General features: G+C 40.3%; 1 protein-coding gene and 1 long non-coding RNA gene across 4 annotated transcripts in view; one reads left to right on the top strand and one right to left on the bottom strand.

The window, feature by feature from the left end:
• The window catches only part of LOC128628936 (uncharacterized), a 32,620-nt gene extending 9,265 nt beyond the window's left edge, over nucleotides 1-23,355 (top strand). Inside the window, exons 2-4 of the long non-coding RNA XR_008393234.1 lie at nucleotides 20,102-20,271; nucleotides 21,949-21,995; nucleotides 22,076-23,355. This is a non-coding gene — a long non-coding RNA (uncharacterized LOC128628936). The remainder of the gene's footprint in view (nucleotides 1-20,101; nucleotides 20,272-21,948; nucleotides 21,996-22,075) is intronic.
• The window catches only part of st18 (ST18 C2H2C-type zinc finger transcription factor), a 44,179-nt gene that overhangs the window by 5,991 nt on the left and 13,889 nt on the right, over nucleotides 1-24,299 (bottom strand). For all 3 annotated transcript variants that reach the window (XM_047160487.2, XM_017466694.3, XM_017466686.3), the window contains 15 exons: nucleotides 23,370-23,400; nucleotides 22,577-22,788; nucleotides 18,836-19,399; nucleotides 16,353-16,487; nucleotides 11,829-11,919; nucleotides 10,945-11,037; nucleotides 10,502-10,710; nucleotides 9,571-9,758; nucleotides 7,020-7,268; nucleotides 6,083-6,195; nucleotides 5,618-5,680; nucleotides 4,760-4,828; nucleotides 4,571-4,633; nucleotides 4,240-4,320; nucleotides 439-654 (listed from right to left, as the gene is read on the bottom strand). In XM_047160487.2, the coding sequence (XP_047016443.1) occupies nucleotides 439-654; nucleotides 4,240-4,320; nucleotides 4,571-4,633; nucleotides 4,760-4,828; nucleotides 5,618-5,680; nucleotides 6,083-6,195; nucleotides 7,020-7,268; nucleotides 9,571-9,758; nucleotides 10,502-10,710; nucleotides 10,945-11,037; nucleotides 11,829-11,919; nucleotides 16,353-16,487; nucleotides 18,836-19,399; nucleotides 22,577-22,788; nucleotides 23,370-23,400 (2,377 nt within the window). The remainder of the gene's footprint in view (nucleotides 1-438; nucleotides 655-4,239; nucleotides 4,321-4,570; nucleotides 4,634-4,759; nucleotides 4,829-5,617; nucleotides 5,681-6,082; nucleotides 6,196-7,019; nucleotides 7,269-9,570; nucleotides 9,759-10,501; nucleotides 10,711-10,944; nucleotides 11,038-11,828; nucleotides 11,920-16,352; nucleotides 16,488-18,835; nucleotides 19,400-22,576; nucleotides 22,789-23,369; nucleotides 23,401-24,299) is intronic.

Below are 24,299 nucleotides of genomic sequence, written 5' to 3' on the forward strand. Positions count from 1 at the left end.
TAAACTCCAGTGTTTGTTTTTCAATCCTGGCTCTACAGTTAAACCGTATGATGGCGAACTTGCTCATACTTTGAAATCTGAATTAGCGATTGTGACCTTATTCAGCCGTGCGTCTGTTTGTGTGTACGTTTAAAACTTTCCGAACTGGAAAACGGAAATGGTTTCGATGGCGGCGTTTTACTCAAAATGGTGATCTCAGGAGTAACGTGGTGGACAAAGTAAACTAACTCCAGGTCAAGATTTACTTCTTATTTCTCTTTAACTTAAAGAATATTTATAGAAATAGGCACAAAAACCTATCAGAGGCTTGTGGTGTCTTCTGAAATGTATAATAATAATAATAATAATAATAATAATAATTAGAGCTAAATGGTTAAACGTGCCCGAAGACAAGGGCTATTGATACATGGTCATGGTTGAGGTTGCCCCCTCACTCACCTCCTGTGTGTGGCAAACACGTTGTTGGCATGGCCCAAACCGTTGCAGCCGGGCAGAGGGCAGTGAGGAAGCTCCTGCTTGCAGTTTTTCCAGGAGAAGGCCATGCCGTTCAGCTCCTTCTGCCGCTTGGCAGCAACGGGGCAGCTGCCAGCACTGCGGTGGGAGGTGTATTTCCCCGAGATGTGGCCCTGCCCATCACAGCCCACTACAGGGCATCTAAAACACAGGACACGGAAGAAATCAGAAGCAGTTTGCCGGGACCGTGGGCCGCCTACACACGCGTGTGCTGCTCAGACGATAGACAGCCATTTTGCAAGTAGATCTCTATACGTTACACTAATTCCTTCCGAAGTGTTTATTGAGGATTAGATAAATATTACAGAAGGATGAGATTAGCATTTGTGTAGTAGGGTTGTTGAATCTAGTAGTTTTATTCTAGGGGACATTCACTTCGCCTATTTGCAACAGATGGATGAAGCAAAAAAATAAAAAAAAGTATACTGTTACACTGAAAGAAAATATAAATATAATCTAAAATGCTCTTAAAATGAATAGTTCCAGTTGAATGAATAATACGTGTGTGTGTGTGTGTGTGTGTGTGTGTGTGTGTGTGTGTGTGTGTGTGTGTGTGTATATATAACCTATATTGCATATTAGGGTGTGACGTTTTTAGAGGAAATTAATAATAGTAACAATAGCGAACAATTGTTGTGTAAAAACGACGTATGTGATATTTTCTGTTTAATATAACTAACCCTTTTCCGGTATGATGATCCCTCTAAAGCGATTTGTCTTGGATGGGATTTATAAATAAATAAATAAATAAAAAAGTGCATTTCAACTTGACACATTTCAAGCTGATAAAATAAAATGCAGAAAAATGTATGAGTCATAGCACTCAGATATGGAAAAACACACACACACACACAGCTAATATAACGACCCAGAGCATCTGAGTGTTGTTTTCTTTGATGATCATATAAGGCATTTATTAATTAAATAATAAATTTTTAAAAAATGAGCCAAACTATAAATAATCCAGCTTGTAAATAACTCGGTTGTTGTGTCGCGCACGCCACGGTGTGTTTAAATCCTCCATCTTTATTTACCATGTTTACGGTTTAATAGCTCTGTGACCAGGCGTATCGGCTGTAGAACGAGGTCACTGTGACAGGTTGCATTTCAAGACCCAAACAAAGCAGCGGCCCGCCGTTGTGTGCTTCTTTTTTGTGTGTGTGTTGATTTGTGGGTCACCCCGCCGGGGCGCGTGCAGATGCGGCCCAACCTTTTGCCCCCGCTTAAATTAAACCTCTTGCCGCACACAGACAGATACTCTTTTGTTCCCTTACACTCCAAATCACTGCACAGTGACACGTTTATTATAGTAGATTATCTGGTTGAGGCCAAGCTCAAGTGGGCTTTGCGCTTTGCTTGCACTGTTATTTCATCACCGGGGTGTAAAGAAAAAGCTGCGGAGAACTAATAGCCGGAACGCAACTTCTAGAGGAAAAAGGGGGAGAAAAAAAACATGGTTGAACGTTTAATTTATCGCCTTTGGTAACTCTAACTCTCTCTCTCTCTCTCTCTCTCTCTCTCTCTCTCTCTCCCCCTCTCACACACGTGTATAAATACCGTTGAACTTCTCTGAGTAGGAATATAATTTTTTTTTCTAAACCATTAAGAAGATTAATCCGATGAAATGCTGATTAAAATGTATCCGTAAAAAAAAAAGAGAGAGAGAGAGCACGAGAGAGACAAAACAAGCTGGGATAAATTATTTAAAAGGTTGCTTTGAAACTAAACGTAAAACCTCGCAACAAGCACACAAACTCTAAAAGTCTAGAGTCGGCCAATTTAGTTTTTGCCTCTCACCCTCAGGTCAGAAATGAAATGACACAAATTGCAGATAATTGTTGTGTGTCCTGCGTCGGGGAGGAGGGGGGGGAAAAAACCCCCCGCACATGATTTCTGGGTCACTGGCCCTTTCTCTGATAGTCCATATTGGGATAGGTGAAAGGCTACCTGGGATGGAACAAATAGCTCGCTCACGCCGCTGCACAGGGGGGAAAATGTTGTCGGTGCCTCTAATTAGAGGAAATCGCAACTCCTGTTACACACGGAGGAGGTAGTGACCACGTAAAACACACACACACACGCACCACAATGGAAAATGGAGTCATGCCATATGGCCACCAATTTAGAATAATCTAGGAACATTATAGATGCACCGGGTCTGCTCGCTCCATCCCTCCCTCAGTCTTTCGTTCCCTCTGACACATTCCCGAGACCGGGGGCGGGGGTGGGGGTCATTTCTAAGCTCTTTTGCCTTCGCATTTGTAATTAAAATAAAAACACACTGGCACAGATGTAGATGTAACAAGAAGCATGAATCTGTTTCATTAATATTTTTGTACGTGAACAAATATACCAGATCCCTGCTTTGGTGTAATTCCTAACCTCTTGTTTTTGCTGTAGTAATAATAATAATAATAATAATAATAATAATAATAATAATAATAATAGTAAAAAGAAAGAAAATATGAAAGATATATATATATATATATATAAATAAAAGTAAGATGATTGGAAAGCAACCAAACGAAATAATTTCATGGATATAATTTGTAAAGATTTTTGTTTTATTTTACGTTATGGAATTACAGAAAAAAAAGCCAAATAGAACAAACTCGTGAACTTTGGGGTACGTGTACGTAATAGTACAGGTTGATTAATATTAAGAATGTAATTCTAATAAAGCTTCTGGAAACTCTTGTAAGATGCTTTCTGTAGTGTACGTGTACTAGTTTACGTAGACTTTGGATTTAGCACGTCGGTCTCTTTCGTTAATATGCGTCATGGTATTACGTTACAGAATTACACAACTTTCCATAAACAACAATCATTTGAGAAGTGGGGGAAGTGTATTCGGAGAATAACAATGGGATTTTACGAACGGCGTTTACATTACGACACGTACATGTTTGATGGTTTTGTGTTACACGGAACTTGAAGAAATAAATCATAAAAATAAACAACAAAACAAACAAGGCCGATGGATCGTTATCCATTTCTCCGTCGCGTTTTGGGGAGTTTGTAGTTGGAAACTGATTAACACAGACAACATAATTTTAATTACGTTTCCACTAGAGCCTCTTATTAGAAGCATTTTAAAGTTTACATGTGCAGTTAAAAATATATATTATCATTACTTTTATTAATATATTTGATGGTATTATGTTTAAAAAAACAAAAAAAACAACTCGCATGTCCTACATAATGGGAAAGTTTTAACCATGTCATTTTTATAAAGTTTCTGCTAGATGTTCTAATTATGAACATTTTTTGTTTTTATTCAGCTATATAAAATGTAAATACCCCGCTGAAAAAAACAATAGAAACCCACATAGAATTAGTAATGGTTTTAATGGTTATAATGGGAAATGTATTGGTTTTAATGGAAACTGCATGGTCTTTAATGGTAATTTGTTGCCTTCTGTGACATGGTGGTATGTTTTATGTCAAGTGGATACCTTTAAGGACCAGTAATGGTTTTAATGGTTAACAGTTGATGGATTGTAATGGCATTTGTAGTGAAAACCATTAGAATATCTGTGATGGTTTCTGTTGTTGTTTTTTCAGCAGGAAATAACTACAATTGCTTCATCATATTTTTTGTATCCAGTGCCGGTCTCGCAAATCCCGAATTATATAAAATTTATAGCTGTTCTTCTGCCAGAAAAAACTGAGTTGTGTTGTGTTTCTAAACAACCATCAATGTTACAAACAAGACGAAAAGCTTACTTAATGTCTGGCTCCTCCTTCTCGTCTTTGCTCGGAGTGAGCTTCAGGTTGCCCTTCCTGGCGCGAGGACAGCCTGACAAACTAGACACAGAAATAATAACGTGTCAGACCTGAGACAAGTTCAGCCACACACACGCATGCACGAAGAAGATATAGCTATTCGGTTGCATCAAGGCGTTTAAAGCCGCCACTCTCGTGCTGAAACAAGGCCACGATCTTGTCAGTCCCAAAATGTCAGACGTGTATTTCATCATTCGTTTATTTGCATGGTGAACAAAAAAGAGGATCACTCAAATATACGGTGAAGTGTTGGACGCACGAACTCTCCTACCTTCTGTGGGATGCATAGTTTCCTGTAACATGACCTGAACCATCACATCCAGGGGTTGGGCACCTGTTTACGATACAAGTTGAGTGTATTGGATACAGTAGCATGCCACGTACATCATACACACACAACCTTAAACTGATCAGATTCTACAGCATGATGTTTTAAAACTAGCGTTAAAACAACTCTTACTTCAATTCCTGTGCATTAGCAGCCATCAGAGATTTAAGGGTCTTGTCGGCTAACGGACATCCAGATACACTACGGAGAAAAAAAATACCACTCGTTTTTTGTGTGTGTGTGTGTGTGTGTGTGTGTGTGTGTGTGTGTGTGTGTGTGTGTGTTTTTATATATATATATATATATATATATATATATAAAATAAAATGTGGAACGTTTTAAACTGAATCTAAATGAACAAATGTATATTAGGGATTATTAATAATAGGAATAAAATTAGGTAGGTTTAGCATTAAAAAAAAGAAAAGAGCTGGAAATTTGTAAATCTAGACTAGAAAAAAGCACAAGGATGTAGGAAGATGAATCACATTAGGTGAATTGGATGAATCTCATTTAGATGAATCATTTGAATCACATTATGTGAATCACTTGAATCACATTAGATGAATCTTTCAAATCACTTTAGGTGAATTGGATGAATCACATTGTATTTGTTGTATTTGAACCGCATTAGGTGAATTGCTTGAATCAGATTACGTGAATTGGGTGAGTCACATTAGGTGAATCGGATGAATCGCATTAGATGAATCGTTTAGTCACATTTGGTGAACCGGATGAATCACATTAGTTGAATTGCTTGAATCACATAAGGTGAATCGGACGAATCGCATTAGATGAATTGTTTATTCACATGTGGTGAATTGGATGAATCACATTTGGTGAATCACATGAATCTCATTACGTGTTCCTGTAGGTGATTCAACTTCATTCAGCTGATTTTAAAAGGAAATGTGATTATAAATGAATAAGTGAAGCCAGGCGTGTAAGGAAATTCTTTCTGCTGACACTTGAGCGAGTATTTACTCTTACCTTCTGTGCGATGCATAATTTCCTGTCACATGGCCGCTCCCATCACAACCAGGTGTTGGACAGCTGTCATGCAGAATGTGTTAGTGGTGATCAGATCGAATTTATTTATTTATTTATTTATTTATTTATTTATTTAAAAGAAAAGTGGAATGATACGATTTAAAAATTAATCTCAATTATTCAAAAATGAAACAAAATATAAATATTTAAATTTTCATACGAATTTTTCAATATTAAAATGCACAGTTTGACATAATTTTGATTATTCATTACTTTGACCCAAGAGTTGCAAAGTGAAACACGTCCACCTGTACGTACACACCCGCCATCAGGTGGATCATATTATTATTTTTTTTGTGTGTGTCTGTTTTATACAAAAGCTATTTTAAAATCCATTGTATTTCTATGAAATTAAGAGAGATGTCCCTGTTTTTTAAAATCCCTCCGTGGGTTTTTGGTGCGTACCTCATCAGTTCTTTCTTGGTGTCTCGTATGAGCATCTTGTTCTTGGCGCTGGTCATGCTTGCATCTCCGGCAAAGACTTTATCCTCGAGCGACATCCTATCCAGCTGCTCCATCTACAAGATGCGGAATTATTACCCAAAGGAAAATGACATTAGAAAGTATTGTAATGTAAGCACACCAGCTGTTCTGATCCCAGCCATGTTGTTTAAGTACGACAGCGATTGCTACACCGTATACAAATCCATCTTAAACTCTCTTTTAATCCCGTGTAGAATTTATGATAAGCTGAAAGCTTTGGGATCGACTTCCATATTACATGTTTTAGGTAAGTGTCTTTAGGCGCCAGATGTTAGGAGAGGAATCGGACAGATGACTGACGGCTGTATGAATGGTTTGGTTTGGTTCGTCAGTGCTAGAAAGTTTTGTGAATTCTCCATATTACCAATATCGCTTCACATCCTGCACAAGAGTTTATTTTTGGAGTCAATTTTATAAAACACAATCAATACAGTAGGTCTAAAATAATAAGAAGAATAATCAATGATGAAGTGGTGTGATGAACTGGAGTTACTGTTACCACTCTCGGGTCGATTATTTTCTAATAACATGGCCTGGCGTGCAGTATTGCTCTTATCCCATAACTATTTGCCAATTGAAATGATTTTTGTCGTTTATTCTTATCCGTTTATAGTTACCTCCGCATCCACAAAAGTTATAAACAAAACTCCTCTGTCCTGAAGATGTGGGAAAAGTTACAGCTTTAACTGTGACTGTTTTTCAAAGAGCTGACACTGGAGACTCCTCCCATAAATGTTAAAACTCCATTATTGGCCAATCAAAATCGAGAATTCGGCAGCGCTGTGGTACGGCGTTAATTAACGTAGGAAATAACGTTAGCCGAGGGAACTTTAACGTAAAGACCTGTAAAGACCCATACATCTTTGTCCTGCTGAAGCGGCGCTTTGCTGAAATTCAGGGGCGTGTCCCAGCCCTCCTGCTCGTACACGGCTCGGAAGAAGGCCGTGGAAATTTGGAGGCCTCCGACTTTGCCTAGTGAGGGTTCAGGAGGAGTGAACACGGCTTCTCCTAACGCGGGCATGACCGGCGAGTGGTCCGTGGTCTTCTCCTTCTTCTTCTTCATGCTCAGGTCCAGAGTACCATTCTCATCTACTTCAATCACACAGTCCTGAAAGAGGCACACGTCACAGGTGAACAGGTGAGTGCTGGAACGCCACGAAATAAGTCGAAGCTAAAATAAGGATCGTTTCTGGTGCACAAAACACTACAAAGATTGGATTAGCCTTTCATCGTTCGTACTGCGGTGAAGCCTGTTGTGAACGCCAGCAACAATTTGCACGACTACATTCACATGTTCAGGTTACGATGGTTAGAGCGGAGTTACTCTTCATACCTTGTACATTTTACACTGGTCTGAATTGTTTATCAAGAAAGGGGAAATAAATGGATTTGTTAAAAAAAAAAAAAAAAAAAAAATTCAATGTTGGTAGGAAGGTACAATTCTAATGAGATTTTCACCAAATGGAATTTATAATAAATCAGCCCTGGATGCATGTATTTATTTATTTTTGCTCTATCCATCCATCCATCCATCTATCTATGCTTCCCTTTTTAGAAACAGCTGTACTGTGTTTTTACAATGAATAACCAAAAAATTATTTATTTATTTATTTATTTAAGCCCTCCCCTGTTACAACAAAGCCAGAATATCTATCTATCTATCTATCTATCTATCTATCTATCTATCTATCTATCTATCGTATCTTAACCCACCCCACTTTTTTTTCACAGTACTCTCCTCTTTCTTTTTTAGAACAAATAACCAGAAATTGTATCTGTCGGTCCCTCGATCCCTCTATCTATCCATCCGTGTGTCTGTCTATCTATCATCTATCTAGTTTACCCCTTGAAAGAAAATTCTTCTTTCATTCTTTCTTTCTTTCGCTTCTCATTTAGAGACAGTTGAACAATATTTTCTTTCTAATAAAGTTAAAAATGTCTTTCTTTTCTTTTTTTTTTTGTTTATGACAAACGAGCAAGGCGGGAGCTTCAGACGGCGCTCGTGGGTCATTTGCGGAAGTTAAACGGCTTCACCGTCACTTAACGCGGCAGGTTTTCTCTCCTCTGCGGCCGTCAGTTGATGCGGGGAGTTTTTAGACTTTAATAAATGCTCAAAGAATCAACAAATTAGCGTTGGTTTAGTAAATAAAGTGAACACGAACGCCTGTTATTAGCAGTCGATGAGCGATTCAGTCGGTGTACCTAATAAACTGGCAATTCAGCACACGCACGTCTTCGCGCCCTGGCGCTTCACTGAAATGGCACACGGTTAGAGAAATTGTACGGAGAGAAAGATCCACTTGGCCCGGAACGCCACCAGCCGACGTACTTAAAATGCATACAGACACTTGGAGGCAGACGTCCACAGATGACGGAGCAGCTAACACTGTTTTATTCATGCGCTCGCTTTGTACAGTACCTGCGCTCTCTCTCTCTCTCTCTCTCTCTCTCTCTCTCTCTCTCTCTCTCTCTCTCTCTCTCTCTGCCCACTGAACACCGTTCTCTTGCTGTGTAGGTGTCTAAAATCATTTCACACCACACCTCCTCTAGTTCCTCTTAATGCCAAGCTTTAACTCGCTTTTGCACTCGGCCGAGGATGCGTTTTATAATTCATTTCCCGACTGCACTTCATCTGAACTTCACGACGTTTTTCATACTTGTGTCTCTGTACCCCCCCCCCATAAAAAAAAAAAAAAAAACCCAGTTCCTACGACCATTCCTTCTCCCCTGGATGCTGTAGTACTTTGTACTGGTACCCATGGGCTGCTGCTGTAATCAGAAAGACTCATCCCAGGACTCTTATTCACAATTTACCACAGAAGAAGAGAGGACAGGTTTCCTTTTGATTCTGGTTCCTCGCAAGGTTTCTTCCTCGCCTCTGGCTTTGTCTAAATGAACGGGACGCTAAGAGCCGAACCCGTAGAACAAAATATCGTCCGCCATCTGCAGCTGAAAGACAACAACGACGACGAAGACGACGGCGACAACAAAAAAAAAATCCGCACGCACACTTCCCAACGGGAGCCAGGAGAACCCCGGCATTAGCATAAAAGTATAAATCAAATGCCTCACCACATGTTTTACAAAAAAGCCTTCTAATTGTAATCGAGAAAGAAGCCTGATTGTATTCTCCCCAACTCCTTTTGATGTGATTACACAAATTCTCCTTTGTGTACATTAAAGCTTTAAGGGCATGGAGGGGAGGAAATAAAAAAAGAGAGGGGAAAAAAAACCCCTCTCTTGTTGTTCTGCCACCAGAGAGAGACACAGTTCTCTGTGCCAAAAAAGTGTCTTTTGATGTTCTCTCCCACCTTTTTCATACACAAATCACAGTTGCTACAGAATAGCCACATTAAATACCTCTCCCCCACCCCCCACCCCCCAACAAGCGAGTGCTCTAATTTGATTACCTTTGTGAACGATGCCAGTGGCCGGGCATCGCTGTTGTCCCGGTAACGGGTAGAGAGGTTGAGGATGGCGCTGGACGCCGTACCTGACTGAAGGACGCTACCCGGGGCTTGGGGTTGGTTTGGGCTTTGCCCACCGGGTTTCACCACACGACCACCGGCTGCCAGGAAACAGGGGAATTGTGGGGAGGCTGCAGGAACGACACACAAACACGTGTTCAGAAATAAAAAATGTATTCATTATGAACTATAATACAGTCCTTTGGCTGAATGATGGATTATGTTTATTTATCAAGCCGTTTGTTTAGTTACAGCGCAAAAATATTCATCTCTATAATAATAAATATTTTTAAAACACAGCGCTGTTGAGCAATTGATTCTGATTGGTCAGAAGGTGTTGATTTCGTTTTATTATCTGACAGCGCTTCCGGCTGTCTGCATAGTAACGTCCCTCCAGTTCAACGGATTCAAAAATGCCCGATTGTTGATATGGTGAAGTTTGTTGCATGTTTAACATGGAAGGAGGTCGAGTCGTAACTTTACTTTGGGGTTTTCTGACATAGTTGCAGTTTCAAGTAACGATTTTTTAGTCTTATTAACTTTAAAAAAACAAAACAAAAAAAAACAACCAGTATAGCCGCTATAATGTCCGTGAGAACAGGAACTAGTCGGTTTCGTGGACGTTCCACAACATTATAGACGGATATAACTGGATTTAAAAAGTAGGATATCGTTCTTTAATACAACAAATCGTAATCGTTGGCCAATCGTTGTGTTATAAAAGAAGTAAAACAATTTCCCGTTAAAGGAAGTTCAACCTGGGAGTGGTAACAGTAACCACATCAGTCGTTTTCCTAAAACAGCGCACCTGCCCAAGGTGTTTTATTACTCGCACAACTAATAACCATCATCGTGAGTTCCTCTGCTTACTCACAGTCATGGGGGTGCGAGGCCTCCTGGTTCTGATCAGACACCATCTGGGTCTGCTTGCCGAACACCTGAGCATCGAAGCTGGCGTAGTCGAAATGGCCCTTGCTGTACTTGTCCATATCTTTGGCCATGCCGGAATGAAAGGCGGTCACGGGATGGGCAAACTGGTAGGCGAGCGGCCCGAAGTCAAACTTCTTCATTTGAACCAAAGGTCTGGAGAGGACGGAGAGAAAGAAACGCACCCGTGTTGAACACGTGAGTTAACAAAGTACAAACCTGCAGTCGTTTATTCAACCATAAGCAAATTATTAGTTCAGGTAACTAATTTGAATGTTTTGAGGGAAGCTTTTAAAGCAGCAACAAAGCACGCAGTCTGGGCTTTACCCCGGCTCTGGTGTACATCACGATCTGATGTTGCTACAAATAATTATCTCTGAGTTTTCTTACCTTGCCATCTTGTCTGAAGTTTGTCTACACTTGGACAGCTCATCTTGGGGTTTAGAAACTTTCTCTGCCGCAGCAATCGGGCAGCCAGACAAGCTAGGGCAATAAAACACACTTTTATGGATCTATTCATTTCTATAAAGACGTTAATACACGGTAAATGTTATCAGGTTGTACTCAATCGTGTTTTATTTCCCAGCCTCCAGTCGGAATTCTCCCAAATTTGTTAATAATAATAATAATAATAATGTTAATAATGTCTACGTGCTATGTTTTTAATATTAACCATTATTTACAGTGAACTTATTTATACCGATATGGAAATTTAGACTTGTGATGCTTTTAAAGCTGCCGTAAAAGACGTTTAAGCACACTTCACCCAAACATTTGTTTTAGAACGACACTTTTCAGACCAAACACAAATAAAAACCAATTCACTGAAGAGGAAAGGACGTGAAGGAGGTGCATTGGCTTCTGGTAGCACTTAGTTTCACTTCGCAACGACTTTTTGAATTCATGAGCCCTTGTTTTGGTGAGCCAATAGAAAACATGTGGCTGGACTGCAGCCTCTTTTGGTAGGTAACAAAATGGAGGAGTTACTAATTATCGAGTAGCGTCACACTGGAGTTACTTCTGCCCTTGTTGCTTGGCGCACATCTCTTCTAACATGCGTCCGCATCTTTCATTACACATCGGCCTAAGATAATTAAACGTGAATGAGGAAAATATTATCTGAAAAGTTATTTCCCCAAACTTACTAATGTTGGTGTGCCACTGTACTCTAACTAGGACTATTTATCACATAGAGCTGTTATAGCTTCCTAAATAGCTGCAGATCTATTTCTTTAAAAAGAAAAAAGACATGAGTATCATTCGTTTTTGCATACCTCCGATGAGTGCTGCGGTTACTATTGACGTGACCTCTTCCAGTGCATCCTGGGGTTGGGCACTTCAACACATTTTCGTGCATGGCTAGAACTAAGGAACGAATGAAACACGTCAGTTTATATGAACAAAGCCAACGCTTGACGGTGAAAAACGCAACCAGAATTAAATGATAGATGGTTAAGGGCAAACCAGTTTATAAGGACACAATTGTTCAATAAAAAAGGGTCTATATAGATTTATATAGAAGTTTTGGAAGGAGTCTCCAGTGCCAAAAGTCTTCAGACAGACGTGCTTTCCAGTTCTTTCGGAAGAGAGAGCGAGGGAACGACCGTTTATAGTTGCTATAACAAAAGCGATAACAGGAACTAACTTGTTTCGTGGCCGTTCTACGTTACACGTAACAACAAACTTTATTGTTCTTTAATTATTCAAATATTCTAAATGTTTTGCCAAATTGCTTTGATATAAAAGGAATAAAATAGTTCAATATATACTGTTATAGGTTAATAATCAACTTCGAGGTGGTAAGAGTAACTCCAGTTCGCTTTGGGCTGGATCAACATGCCGTTGTTGATTATTTTCATATAACAGCACATCCTGGCACGTTTTATTTCTTACTTGTTCGATCCTTTAAGTCATTCTTAAAGACACTGAAGGTATGACATGCTATAGATGAGCTGTTTTGTTGTTTACTTCTGGTACTTTTTTCTAACTAAATGATTAGGTATGGTCCTGCTGGAAATTTAGACCAAGTGTCACAACCAGTGGTTATTCCAATCAGCAGGTACTGTATGGTAGCACGGTGCAATGCACGGGTTCGCCATGTCAATTTCTGCTAGCTCACATTAACATAATTTCGCTTCTATATCTTGCAAGAACGACCAAAGTAAACAACATAATAGAGGTGCTTTGAACATGTAACTCTTTATTGCTGTAGCATTCGGGCCGAGGCAGCGTGGTTAGAGGTGCAAACATTGTTTGGTGTTCTGTATAGTACATACTGTGAACAGGAGCGTTATAACAAACCGGCACTTATCATCAAGGTAATTTGCTGGTCTAATGCCAGCACATTTTCCCCTGCTATTCCCAGTCGTGACTAAAATTTGGCTTGCATTACCACCTCTAGGGACTCCTATTTAACACAAGCACAATTTTCCTGACTTTAAACAAATCTGCCCGTTATTAATCTCACCCCACTTTAAAATAAACCCAACTACTAACTAAATACAGAATGTAAATTAAATTCAAATTTATCCATTATAAATAAGAACGCTCGATTTGTGAAATGTTGAACCGGTCGATGTTACAGCCAATAAAATAGTCCAGCAGGGCTAGCTAATTCATTACTGCACTCGCTAAACCTGTTATATTGTTATATTGTCCTCTGCGCAACGCACTTTCCGTGACCGTGCCGTTGCCTCCGTGTACATCAAGACCGAGCTTTTCTGAAGCATTTTTAGCCATGGTAGAACTTATGATTTAAAAAAACAAAAACAAAGGAAATCCACAGTTGCTCAGTGATATGAGCTGAACTTACATGGAAAAAATGGTGCCCCATCCATCCTGGTCTGTTGCGTAAGGATGGAGAAGCTGACGAGTGCGAGAGCGGTTCAGTTCTGCGAGCACTGAGACACGAGCTTCAGGTCTACGCTTTACTCCTGAGTCATGGCTCTCTATTTAAATGCCATAATGTCAGTGTCCTCGACCCCGTCCTTGTTCTCGGCTGTGATTGTGGATCTGCCGTACGTTCCAAGTTCTCCTGGGACGTTCGTATTTACGAGTCGGGAAGTCGTAATTACGACGCCAGGTGCGTTCAAGTCACCTCGGTCAGAGCAAGGTGGCGGTGTACCTTCTCTTAATCAACTACAAAAAAAGTGTTTTTTTTTCCTTGTAGAAAATTAAGAAAAAGTATGCGCATGTGTTTTTTGCTTTTTTAAAAAAAAATTAAAATTTTTTTTTTTTTAATCAATTTATGAAGCCACTGTAAACATATTATATCGTAATTGTACTGTGCTATCTTATTTTGTGCTGGAAACTAGCTTGTTCTATTGTAAACAAAAAGCCTGACAACTGAGACGAGTAAAAGTTCAATTTCAACACATTTATCATCAACTACAGACGCTGCATCCGTTCATTCCTCCTTGTTTCCTTCCACCATGAGTTTCCCGAGTCGTAATTACGACTAATGTCTGTTCGACTTGTAAATACGATCTTTCCGACATGATTTGAGCGCACTATAAGTACCATAAAATAAAGGTTTAACCCTGGTGCCTTTACCATATAAGGAATAAAAGATAATAAAGGAAAATGGAAAAAAAATCCTTTTATACCACAGCAATTTGCAAACAATTAGAATTTTTGTATTTATTAAAGAATGGCGTGGTATTGTTCCCTCACCAGCCCCCCCCCCCCCCCCCCCCCCCTCTCTCTCTCTTTTGAAGGAGGCGAAAAAATGACCGAAACCGACAAACACGTAACGCGTAAACACCCCTGCCCAGAAGTTACAACCTTGCCTCTGACTGTTACAAAGCGCTGAAACCGGAGACTCCTTCCATAAACGTTAAATAAATGCCTCCGTACAGAAAACTTCACCGTATCACACAGGGGGGGTTTTGTTATTTGTTTAGAAGCAATAACGTATTAGAATGAGCCGCTGTCGTGGGAAATGAATCAGCGCCTCAACCTGACCAATCAGATTCGCGGATCCGACAGCCTATTTATCGAACACGTGCACGTACAGATAGCTGGAGTTAGGTTACTCCGTGAATACATCATAATTCTAGGTAGAGTTCGGGACTCGGTTTTTAAACTGGAATTGAAAACTGCATTCAGTCAATTAACTCTGTTCCTTCATGAGAACTAAAAGACACAGATTATAGTTTATCCTATTAACAAGCGACAAACTTCACACTTACTGTTTTTTGCTTCCTTCATGCTGCTGGAAATAAATCTCTGTTTCAAATATCAACAAGGAAACAGACTACAAGCTGTGAGAAAAAGAAAAACTAACGCTGGCTTGTTGGATAGAGAGGGAGAACTGTATCCCTAATAACTTTTTTCCCTTTTATACACGTTTTTATTTTATTTTTTTTCATTTAGTTTGCAGGACTAGCCTGTCCATTTATTTCTAAACGCTACATCCGCTCTAGTCCTTTGATTTTGCGGAAGACTGCTGCAGCTCTACGACTTCACGCTTTCATACGGAAAGCCCTTAATTACATTTGCTGTTCCTTTTGTTGCTTCGCCGTTTAATGGTGAATGTTTGTGTTGCTTTCAAATGGCGAGAAAGAGAGGAAAGGAGGGAAAAAAAAAAAAAAAAAAAAAAACAAGGCAGCGCCTGAAAAAATAAGTGTTTCCACACCATGATGCTGATTTGCATACCACAGTAAATCAAAAGCAGTAGACAAACTTCAGAGCAGAACTTGTGAAATGACAAACGCGTTCTGTGTGCCTTCTGGAAATCTGCTTGATTAAATCTAGGCCGAATTTACCATGGTACATAATACAGTCTACAGGTAAACGCACATTATTCAAATCAGCGGTCGCTTTTGTGTGTGTATATATATATATATTAGGTAATGGAAGAAGGGGGGAAAAAAACCATGGTTGTTTAGGAAAATAATCAGCGATGGGGTGCTGCGAGGAAGCGGAGCTCCTGTTACCACCTTGAACTTGAATATTTTCCAAAAGTGTTTTATTCCTTTTAGACCACAGCGAGTTGATTTTTTAAAAAAATTTGTTTTAAAGAATAGAATTAACAGAAATAGAATATGATCAAACAGCGTTTGATGTCGAAAGTTGATTGTGATTCCTATAACAAATTATTCTGCTCCTTTTATACCTCCAGAAATTCAACAAGAACGCGATGTGGTACTATTTATCCATTCACAGTTACATTTAATCTTGTGGAACATCCGTGAAACAAGCTAGTTCCTGTTCTCACTTACGTTGGTCCTTCACCAGCCGCTCTTTTTTTATTTATTTATTTTTTTTTAATAGTTTATTGAATAACCAATTAAAAAACAAACAACAAAATAGTTTACTGTTGACTGTTACACAGCGCTGACACTGGAGACTCCTTCCTTAAATGTGAAATAAATGTCAGAAAACTGTCACGATACGGTATGACGAAGCTGATACTATAAAAATGAAATGGTATTCGAACAAACGCATGAGTATACACCGGTCAGAACTGCTGTTATAGAAAATTAATCAACACCGTCTGGCCAATCAGAACAGGGAACTCAATTAACCGTTCTGTGGTATAAATTGCTTCTTTTGTTTCCCCCCTAACCATACTATAAGCAATAACTATAATTTTACTTGTAGAAAATTGTCAGAATTTGTTATTTAACATAACATTGCAGTTAGATCTGATATAAAGCTTGATCACAACCTGCTCAGCTTATAGCCGTGGAGTATGTCGTCATTCGAGTGAAATTGTGTTAATGACATTTGGTTCATTTAGACAAGAAGTCCTAAATTATTATTATTATTTTTTTTTTAAAGACAGAATAACTCACTTTCAGGAGGCACTCGGACTTTGTGGGGACATCCTGACAGACTTCTGTGGTGTGGGTACAGTCCGGTCACGTGACCCGTCCCGTCACACCCGGGCGTCGGACATTTGATGTCTTTCTTATCTGTTCTTAGCGAGTCTATGGAACAACACACACATTCACAGTGGCAATCCAGTGTATAGTTCATGTTTTCAGCATGTATATGTGTATACAGTCGCAATCAAAAAGATTCAACCCTCACTGCAAATCAGGTTTATTGTTAAAATTTAGCGATGAACAAAAAACAAAAGCAATTGAAATAGTTCAACACAACGAATGCTTCAATTGGTTTCCTCAAATTCAACTGAAAATGCAACTTATAATGATTTCTCCAGTTTAAAATTATTCACCCCCTTCATGGCGAGCATCTTTAGTACTTAGTAGAGCTCCTTTTGCTGTTATGACCTGCTGCAAACGAGATTCTGAGCCAGACACTAGCTTCTGGCAGTGTTCCTGAGGAATCTTCTCCCGTTCCTCACGAGCAATGGCCTCCAGGTCAGTAATGTTCTTGGGTTTGCGTGCTGCAACCGCCTTCTTCAAATCCCACCAGAGATTTTCTATGGGGTTCAAGTCAGGTGACTGTGATGGCCCTGTAGAATCTTCCAGGACTTCTTCTGCAATCAAGCCTTGGTGGAATTTGAGGTTTGCTTGGGATCATTGTCCTGTTTGAAGGTCCAGTGACGCCCAAGCTTCAGCTTCCTCACAGATGGCGTGACGTTTTCTCCTAGAATTTCCTGATACTTCAATGAATCCATCTTGCCTTCCGCACCCTGCAGGTTTCCAGTGCCAGAGGACGCAAAGCAGCCCCAGAGCATCGCCGAGCCAGCACCATGCTCGACTGTGGACAGAGTGTTCTCTCTTCCTTCTTCTTCCTCCAGACATACTGCTGACCACTGTGCCGAAAAGTTCCAAAAGTTTTGTTTCATCGCTCCACAGAACAAAATCCCAAACCTTCTGTGGATTATCTATCTGATTTTGAGCGATTTTTCTTGTGCTTTTGGGTCAGTAGTGTTGAATGTCTTGAAGTTCTGGCATGGAGACCTTCTGCATTTAGTATGCGCCTTACTGTGCTCACTGAAACCTCAGTAGCTGTTGCCACCAAGTCTTGCTGCAGATCTTTTGCAGTCACCCGAGGGTTTTCACAACCTGCCTTCTCACAAATCTTGTAGACGTTGATTGCTTCCTTTTTCTGCCCCGTCCAGGTATTTCAATAATTTTCTGCCCCTAGCCAGTTCAGGTGTTTCATGTGTTCCAGCTCAAGCTCACCTGCTGCAACTTATGAAGCCCTTGATTAGTTTATCAGGTTTGCTTGAGACAACACCTGGTTTGCATATTATTGCTGTTGTGAGGGATTCTATTCAGGGGGTTGAATAATTTTGAAACTGGAGAAATCATTATAAGTTTAATTTTCACTTGAATTTCAGGAAACTACTTGAAGCATTCGTTGTGTTGAACTATTTCAATTGCTTGAAGGCACTTTGAGGGGGATTTTGGACTTTTACACAGGGTTAAATGTCTTCTCGATCAAAGTCGATTCCACGTATTGCCAAAATGTCTTTATTTAAGCGATATATTTAGGCTTATCCCTCAGGGCCTAAACTCTTTCTGTCCTTCCCCATATCCCTCTTCATTGTTCCTGTCCTGGTGGTCGTTTCTGCAGATAGACCACGCACGGGATAAAGGATAGCATAAAGTCAGGTGCACTGTACGAGTGTAGATCATTACCATCCAGAAACAGTATGCAGTTTGGATTCTGTGCGGTGTGAAATTATCTTACTTTCAACCAGAAGGCCAGAGAAATTAACAAGACTACAAATAAACTCGGGGATGTGGTATTTAAAATTGACCACCCTATTATTAGTATTAGTAATTTAAATGATAATTCTACTCCTACTATGAATAGTATTTGTTTTAGTAGTAGTGTTAGTAGCTATAGACTTTTTATTTGTAGTAGTAGTAGCAGAATTGTTATTCGTAGTAGTATTAACGTTAATAATCATTGTAGTATTATTGTAATCACTTTTAGTAATAGCACTATTGTTAGTCATAGTAGTAGCATGGTTATTTTTAGTAGTAGCACTGTTAGTTGCAGTATTAACTGTAGTAGTATTAGCAGTAGTAGTATTTTTTAAGCATTATTCGTAATAGTAGTAGTATTGTTATTCATAGTAGTTACTGTAGTAGTACCATTAGTGGTAATAATATTGTAATAATTATTAAGCATAGTATTATAATTATTATTATTATTAGTAGTAGTAGTAATAGTAGTAACAGTAGTGGTGTTGTTGTTGTTGTTGTTATTATTATTATTATTATTATTATTATTATTATTATTAGTAGTAGTAGTAGTAGTAGTAGTAGTAGTATTACAATAGTAGTGGAAGTAGAAGGAGTAATAGTAGTAGTAATAATAATAATAGTAGTAGTAGTTGTAGCAGTAGTATTACCTTTGTTGTTATGGTAGACAGCACGAGCGTCCATTTGTCTCCGTTCTTGGTTGACCCGTTCCAACAGGAAGCGGTCCATTTCCCTGTAGGCACCATGGAGGAGCTGCCTGTGCATGGCCTGCTCCAGGAGGCCCAGGTTGAGCCGTGCCCGCTCCATACCCAGCGCCCAGCCTCCAAACGGGTCGTCCAGCTTGGGCAACTGGGCCTCATCTTCATTGTCGCTAACCTCCCTCGAGTAGGCAAAATCATCCATCAGGAACCCACTGGCAGCGTGACTTACATACACGGGGAGCTGAAATCCAAAGTGTTTCTCGGGCCGGGCTTCATCAGCGGAGTTAGGGCTCGGGCAGGTGGCGCCGGGCGCGGTCAGAGGCCGAGGACTAATCCATCCGCATTCCTCTCGCTCGGGACCTTTTTCTGGACTTTTCTCACAAAGGTCTTTATCAAGCCATTTCTCATCGCATCCATTCTGGGAAGGTTCGGGAGAACTCAGGCTGGTGCGTTCAGACCACGACAACGAGCCGTAAGATTTCTCTCTGTAGTCAAGGCAGTCGTAGTCGTCATCTGAAAAGGAAAGAGAAGAACCACGTACAACGTCACACACACAAGACGTACAACGTCACACTACACGCACAGTAGTACGAACTCTCGGTCAAAATCATCTCTGCGTAATCAAGGAGCCTTACGTTTCCAAAGCAGTAGAAGAAACAAACACGGAACATATCACCTATTCTTCTTTCTTTTTTTCTTTTCTTTTTTTTTCCCAAACTTCCTTTCCTGAAATCTCCCTGAAGTAATCTGCAGATAGATGTCTCGGTTAAGATGTACACGGCTCCGAGATTGTTTTCCGTGTTTCTTAGATTTCGTCTACTGACTTAGAGGATTATTAGACACGGACAACAATTTTCAAATATGAGGACCGGCTTAGCGGGGCAAGACATGAAATGATTTAGAATGATTTGGAAGAACAAGACCCCCTCCCAAAAAAAACCAAAAATAATAATTTTACTCTCAATTACTTTTGATTTAATAACACTAAAAACACAAAAGTCCTTGGATTAAAATCAGAAAAATGAAATAAAATCACTGTGCGCATTTCGTCAACTAACAAAGTAAAAAATAAAAAAGGAAACAATAATAACTAAATCTTTATTCAAAATATAATAAATACTTTTGTTTTTTTTGTTTTGTTTCAGTTCTTGTAATTGTATTCCTTGTAGACAAGTTATAAAGCAGATGTCTGTTTTTTTTTCTTCTTCCTTTTAGTGAGAAACTATTTCTTCCCTTTAATCCGGTTCCTTAAAGGATCATCCATTCATCTGGTGAATGTGGATTCGGAGCCTGGGAATACCGGGAGCGAGGCGGGAATACAACCTGGATGGGACACCGGTCTAATCAAACATCACACACATTCACACACTCATTCGCACCTAGGGGTAAGTTAGAGTCGCCAGTCCTCCTACTAACGTTATTTATTTATTTATTTTAAAGGTGGGAGGAAAGCAGAGAAGACACGGGGAGAACGTACAAAACGTCGCGTGTGGTAATGCTTTGTAGACTCGAAGAGAAACGGTTTCTGGCCAGTCATAAGCACAAAACCTTTCACAAACAAGTAAGACAGGCTCGCTCGAGCCTTTTTGGGACCACAAGTAAAAAAACGTGAGAATCTCTGATCTGGCTCGAGGCACCAAACCAGACGAGGTAGTCTTTACTAGAGGCAAGACGTCCGAGAGTTAATTTTAGCCTTTAGATCAAATATAAGGAAATGTGCAATTCATTAAATACACATCGCTTATGTGCTTCATTTCCATTAAGGCAATATAACCGTCTCTCTTCCTCTCCCCCCCCCCCCCCCCTTTTTTTTTAAGGCCCTGTCTGAATCACGACAGAGGTGTGATAAACCAAGCCTGTCCAACACAGATGCAAAGTTAGCCAGTTATGCTAAGTTACAATTAGCAGAGCAGGCATCCAGGCCTACTCTGCCATCCAGATGGAGACAGAGCGAGTGTTCACCAAAAAGTGTGCGCACGCACACACACACACACACACACACACACACACACACATACACACACACACATACACACGGCAGCGAGAAAGAATCAGGGTGGGGGCTTGGAAGGCGAGTGTGGTTGGAGTGTTGGAACAGGTGAATGGTTTGTACTCCAGAATAGCCATTACCGTTGCTAGTGTGCGATCTGAGGCTTGGCTCAAGTCACTTGCACACGATGCCGCCACCAAATGGAAGACTCGCACCCTCCTAAACCCCCACCCACCCCTCCCCTTCCTTCCTCTGTTTTTTTTTTTTTTTTTGCCTGAAATTTAGATTCTGCTCCCTCCATCTTAGAAGTTTTATTTTCTTTGCACTTATTACATATCAAATTTTAAAATATAAAATTTTGAAAATGCTATGTTTTTATGAACGAATTAATATAACGTGATTTAAAAAAAAAAAAACAAATTAAATAATATTTTGTATTTATTTTGTAGGACCGTAAGAAGAAGGAAAACAATACAAACACACACACACACGTGCACACGAATAAAATAATAATAATAATAAATTAATAAATAAATCAACCAAATTCCATTTCCAGCGCTCAATTTGTAGCACTATTCCGTTGTCCATTTAACGACCCACATGTGTCCAATAATGAGGCATAGGCATTATGCCTAATTATGTATATTTGCACTGTGTTTGATGGCCTAACAAAAGCTTTCGAAAGGGACAATTACGCTTGTTGCTTGGTTACATCGTTAAAAATATACCAAATAAGTGCAGATTATAGGGGAGCACGAATGCGCACGCAAAAGTACGGGCATTGTTGCCAAAATGTTCATAATTCGTTTCATTAGGAAATGGCAATGTTTTTGTTTCGGGGGAAAGGGACGATGCTCCGAAATGTAATCTCAACTTTTTCATATTTTCGTGAGTCCGTTGCCAAAAATGTTTTCATTGCTTGAGGGTGTGTGTGTGTGTGTGTGTGTGTGTGTGTGTGTGTGTGTGTGTGTGTGTGTGTGTGTGTGTGTGTGTGTGTGATCCCTTTCCATTTATTTATTTATTTATTTTTTATCAATGAGACACAATATAATTTCTTGCCTTCTATTCTCAGTTTCTGGATTTGCATAATTATTCAAACGGACCTCACTTGCTCAAAATGTAAGCACTTTTTTTTTTTTGTTGTTGTTGTTTTAATTCATTTTATTTATTTATTTATTTATTTTTGTATAATTGAGCAGGCGATAGCCCGGTTGTGATCATGATTCCAAAAAAGATATCCGGATACACAGTGTGGAGCAGAGATCCGAGTCTTATCAGTCCAACAACTGCTGTTCTTCTGTCCGGACACCAGTTTGGAAGCAGAGCGTGGAGGAGGAGGAGGAGGAGGAGGAGGAGGGATTCAGAATGAAAAAGTGCTTTGCCAGGAATCTCATGACAGATCAGCTGTCCCAAATTTCAATCTGAGGATGTGACAGACAAACACAGCGGCCCCGGCAGCGTCGACTTCGAGCAGAAATTAATGGAGTGGGGTGTTTTTTTTTTTTTGTTTTTTTTTTAAGGGGGGGGGGGGGTCTGGATGGGTGGATGGATGGATGGAGAGATATACAGAGAACTGGAAGGGGGAGTGAGGAGGAGGAGGAGGTGGCAGGGGAGAAAAAATATGAATGCAACAGATGGTAGTTTAAAATTCAGCGTCAATTGTTCATCAAAACAGACAAAACAACGGGACATCTGTCTACCTGCTGGAGTGTCAATGTTCCTGGGTGCGTCTTTGTCCTGAGCAGTTGCCAGGTCCTCCTCCTGGTCCTCCTCCTCCTCCTCATCCTCCTCCTCCTCCTCTTCACTGGGACTGTAGTGGCGCGGTTTCATCAGCAGAGACTTCCTCTTGTTAACCGGCGTGCCACGGGCACCTTCGGCCGCGCTCCTCTTCCTCGTCGCAGAGAGGTGCAGGCTGCAAAACAAGACGATCCACACTGAGAAAGACAGAAAACGTGTCAACCAGCTCAAGCATTTCTCGCGTCCGGATTTAGGACCCGGGAAATTATTCGCTTCCTGTTGAATCCGCAAGGAAGAACCGATTTTAAAAAAAACAACAACCATAAGCTGAAAATACATTTGTAAATGCCTTGAGTCATCCAGTTCTAATCTATAAACCAAACACCTTTCATCCAAAATCTAAAAATAAAAATAAATCTTAATCTTTATTTATAGCTGTGATGACAGGAACTAATTAAACGGATAAAAAGGTATGACGTGGCATTTGTTAATAAATAAACGTTAGGAGGAATGAAACACTTTGGGACGTAGTGTTGTAGGAAACTAACCAATCACCAAGAACCAAACAAAATGAATGAAATAAAATCAAGCGATAGCAGCCGTAACCATCGGTGCGATCTCTCCGTCGTAATAATTAAATTCCGTACTAATTGCGTAAACTGAGAGAAGACCAGCCATGAGAAAATGGCATGCACGTGGCACTTTACAAGCGCTTTAGGGGAGCAAAGTAGGGGAAGCTGGGAAAATATTGCTTACCTGTGCGTGTCGATGATGCAGTCAGGCGGAACTGCAAACACGGAGAGAACGAGACAGACAAAGAGAGAGAGAGAGAGAGACAGGACATGGGTAAATACACATTTCCCCACAGGAGCGCTGCAGCTGTGCATGCTCAGGATCCTGCGACTGCTTTTCCACAATCGTACGAGACGCTTTCCAGTCGCCTCTTCGTACACTCCCTCCCCTCCCTTTTTGGAGAACATGGTCCGAGCGTGACAGAAGAAACCACGCTAGCAAGCGACCATTCGTTACACGCGTACGCTGGACAAATTGAGCAAAATAATACTCGGAGCAGAGATTAAAATGCAAAAGACTCTAGCCAGACTGGAACGTGAGGAGAAAACACCACGTCTCATAGCCGAAACGTAGCAACTTTTCATATGGTTGTTTGTTAGTCTTTGTCTGCATTGATTAATTTACCTAGCTGTTTAGCTACCACACTTTATCCTAGTGAATTACGTTTCAAAGGCAACCAAATCATGGGACTGGGCTGCGAACTCAAGCTAGTACTAGTATAGAGAGCTAGCTAATGAATTTACAAACTCTCTGTTCCCAGGAGGTATTAAAATGTACATTGTTGGCTCACGCGTCCCATCATGAATGGCGAATGAGCGAGTGATGTGTCCCGGCTTCTACACGAGAGTTGAATGAACAAGTTTGTCTGATGGCGAAGCTACCCAAGAGAGAGCGTTCCCCACCCTGAGACGGAGGGAGGTTCTACCGTAGAATCATATTTGTAGCGTCGCGTGCAACCCGTGGAGAAGACTCGATAAACCCCACTCGAAATTTGCCCCGTCACATTACACGCCGCCGGAGTGCACAAGTGTGCGAGGAGTCAATCGCTCCATTCAGACCCACTCCTTAACTTGCCAGAGCCAACATCAGCACATAATGAAGGCACTAGCTGTG

The sequence above is a fragment of the Ictalurus punctatus genome, chromosome 1 (assembly GCF_001660625.3).
Source record: "Ictalurus punctatus breed USDA103 chromosome 1, Coco_2.0, whole genome shotgun sequence".
NCBI classification, from domain to species: Eukaryota; Metazoa; Chordata; class Actinopteri; order Siluriformes; family Ictaluridae; genus Ictalurus; species Ictalurus punctatus.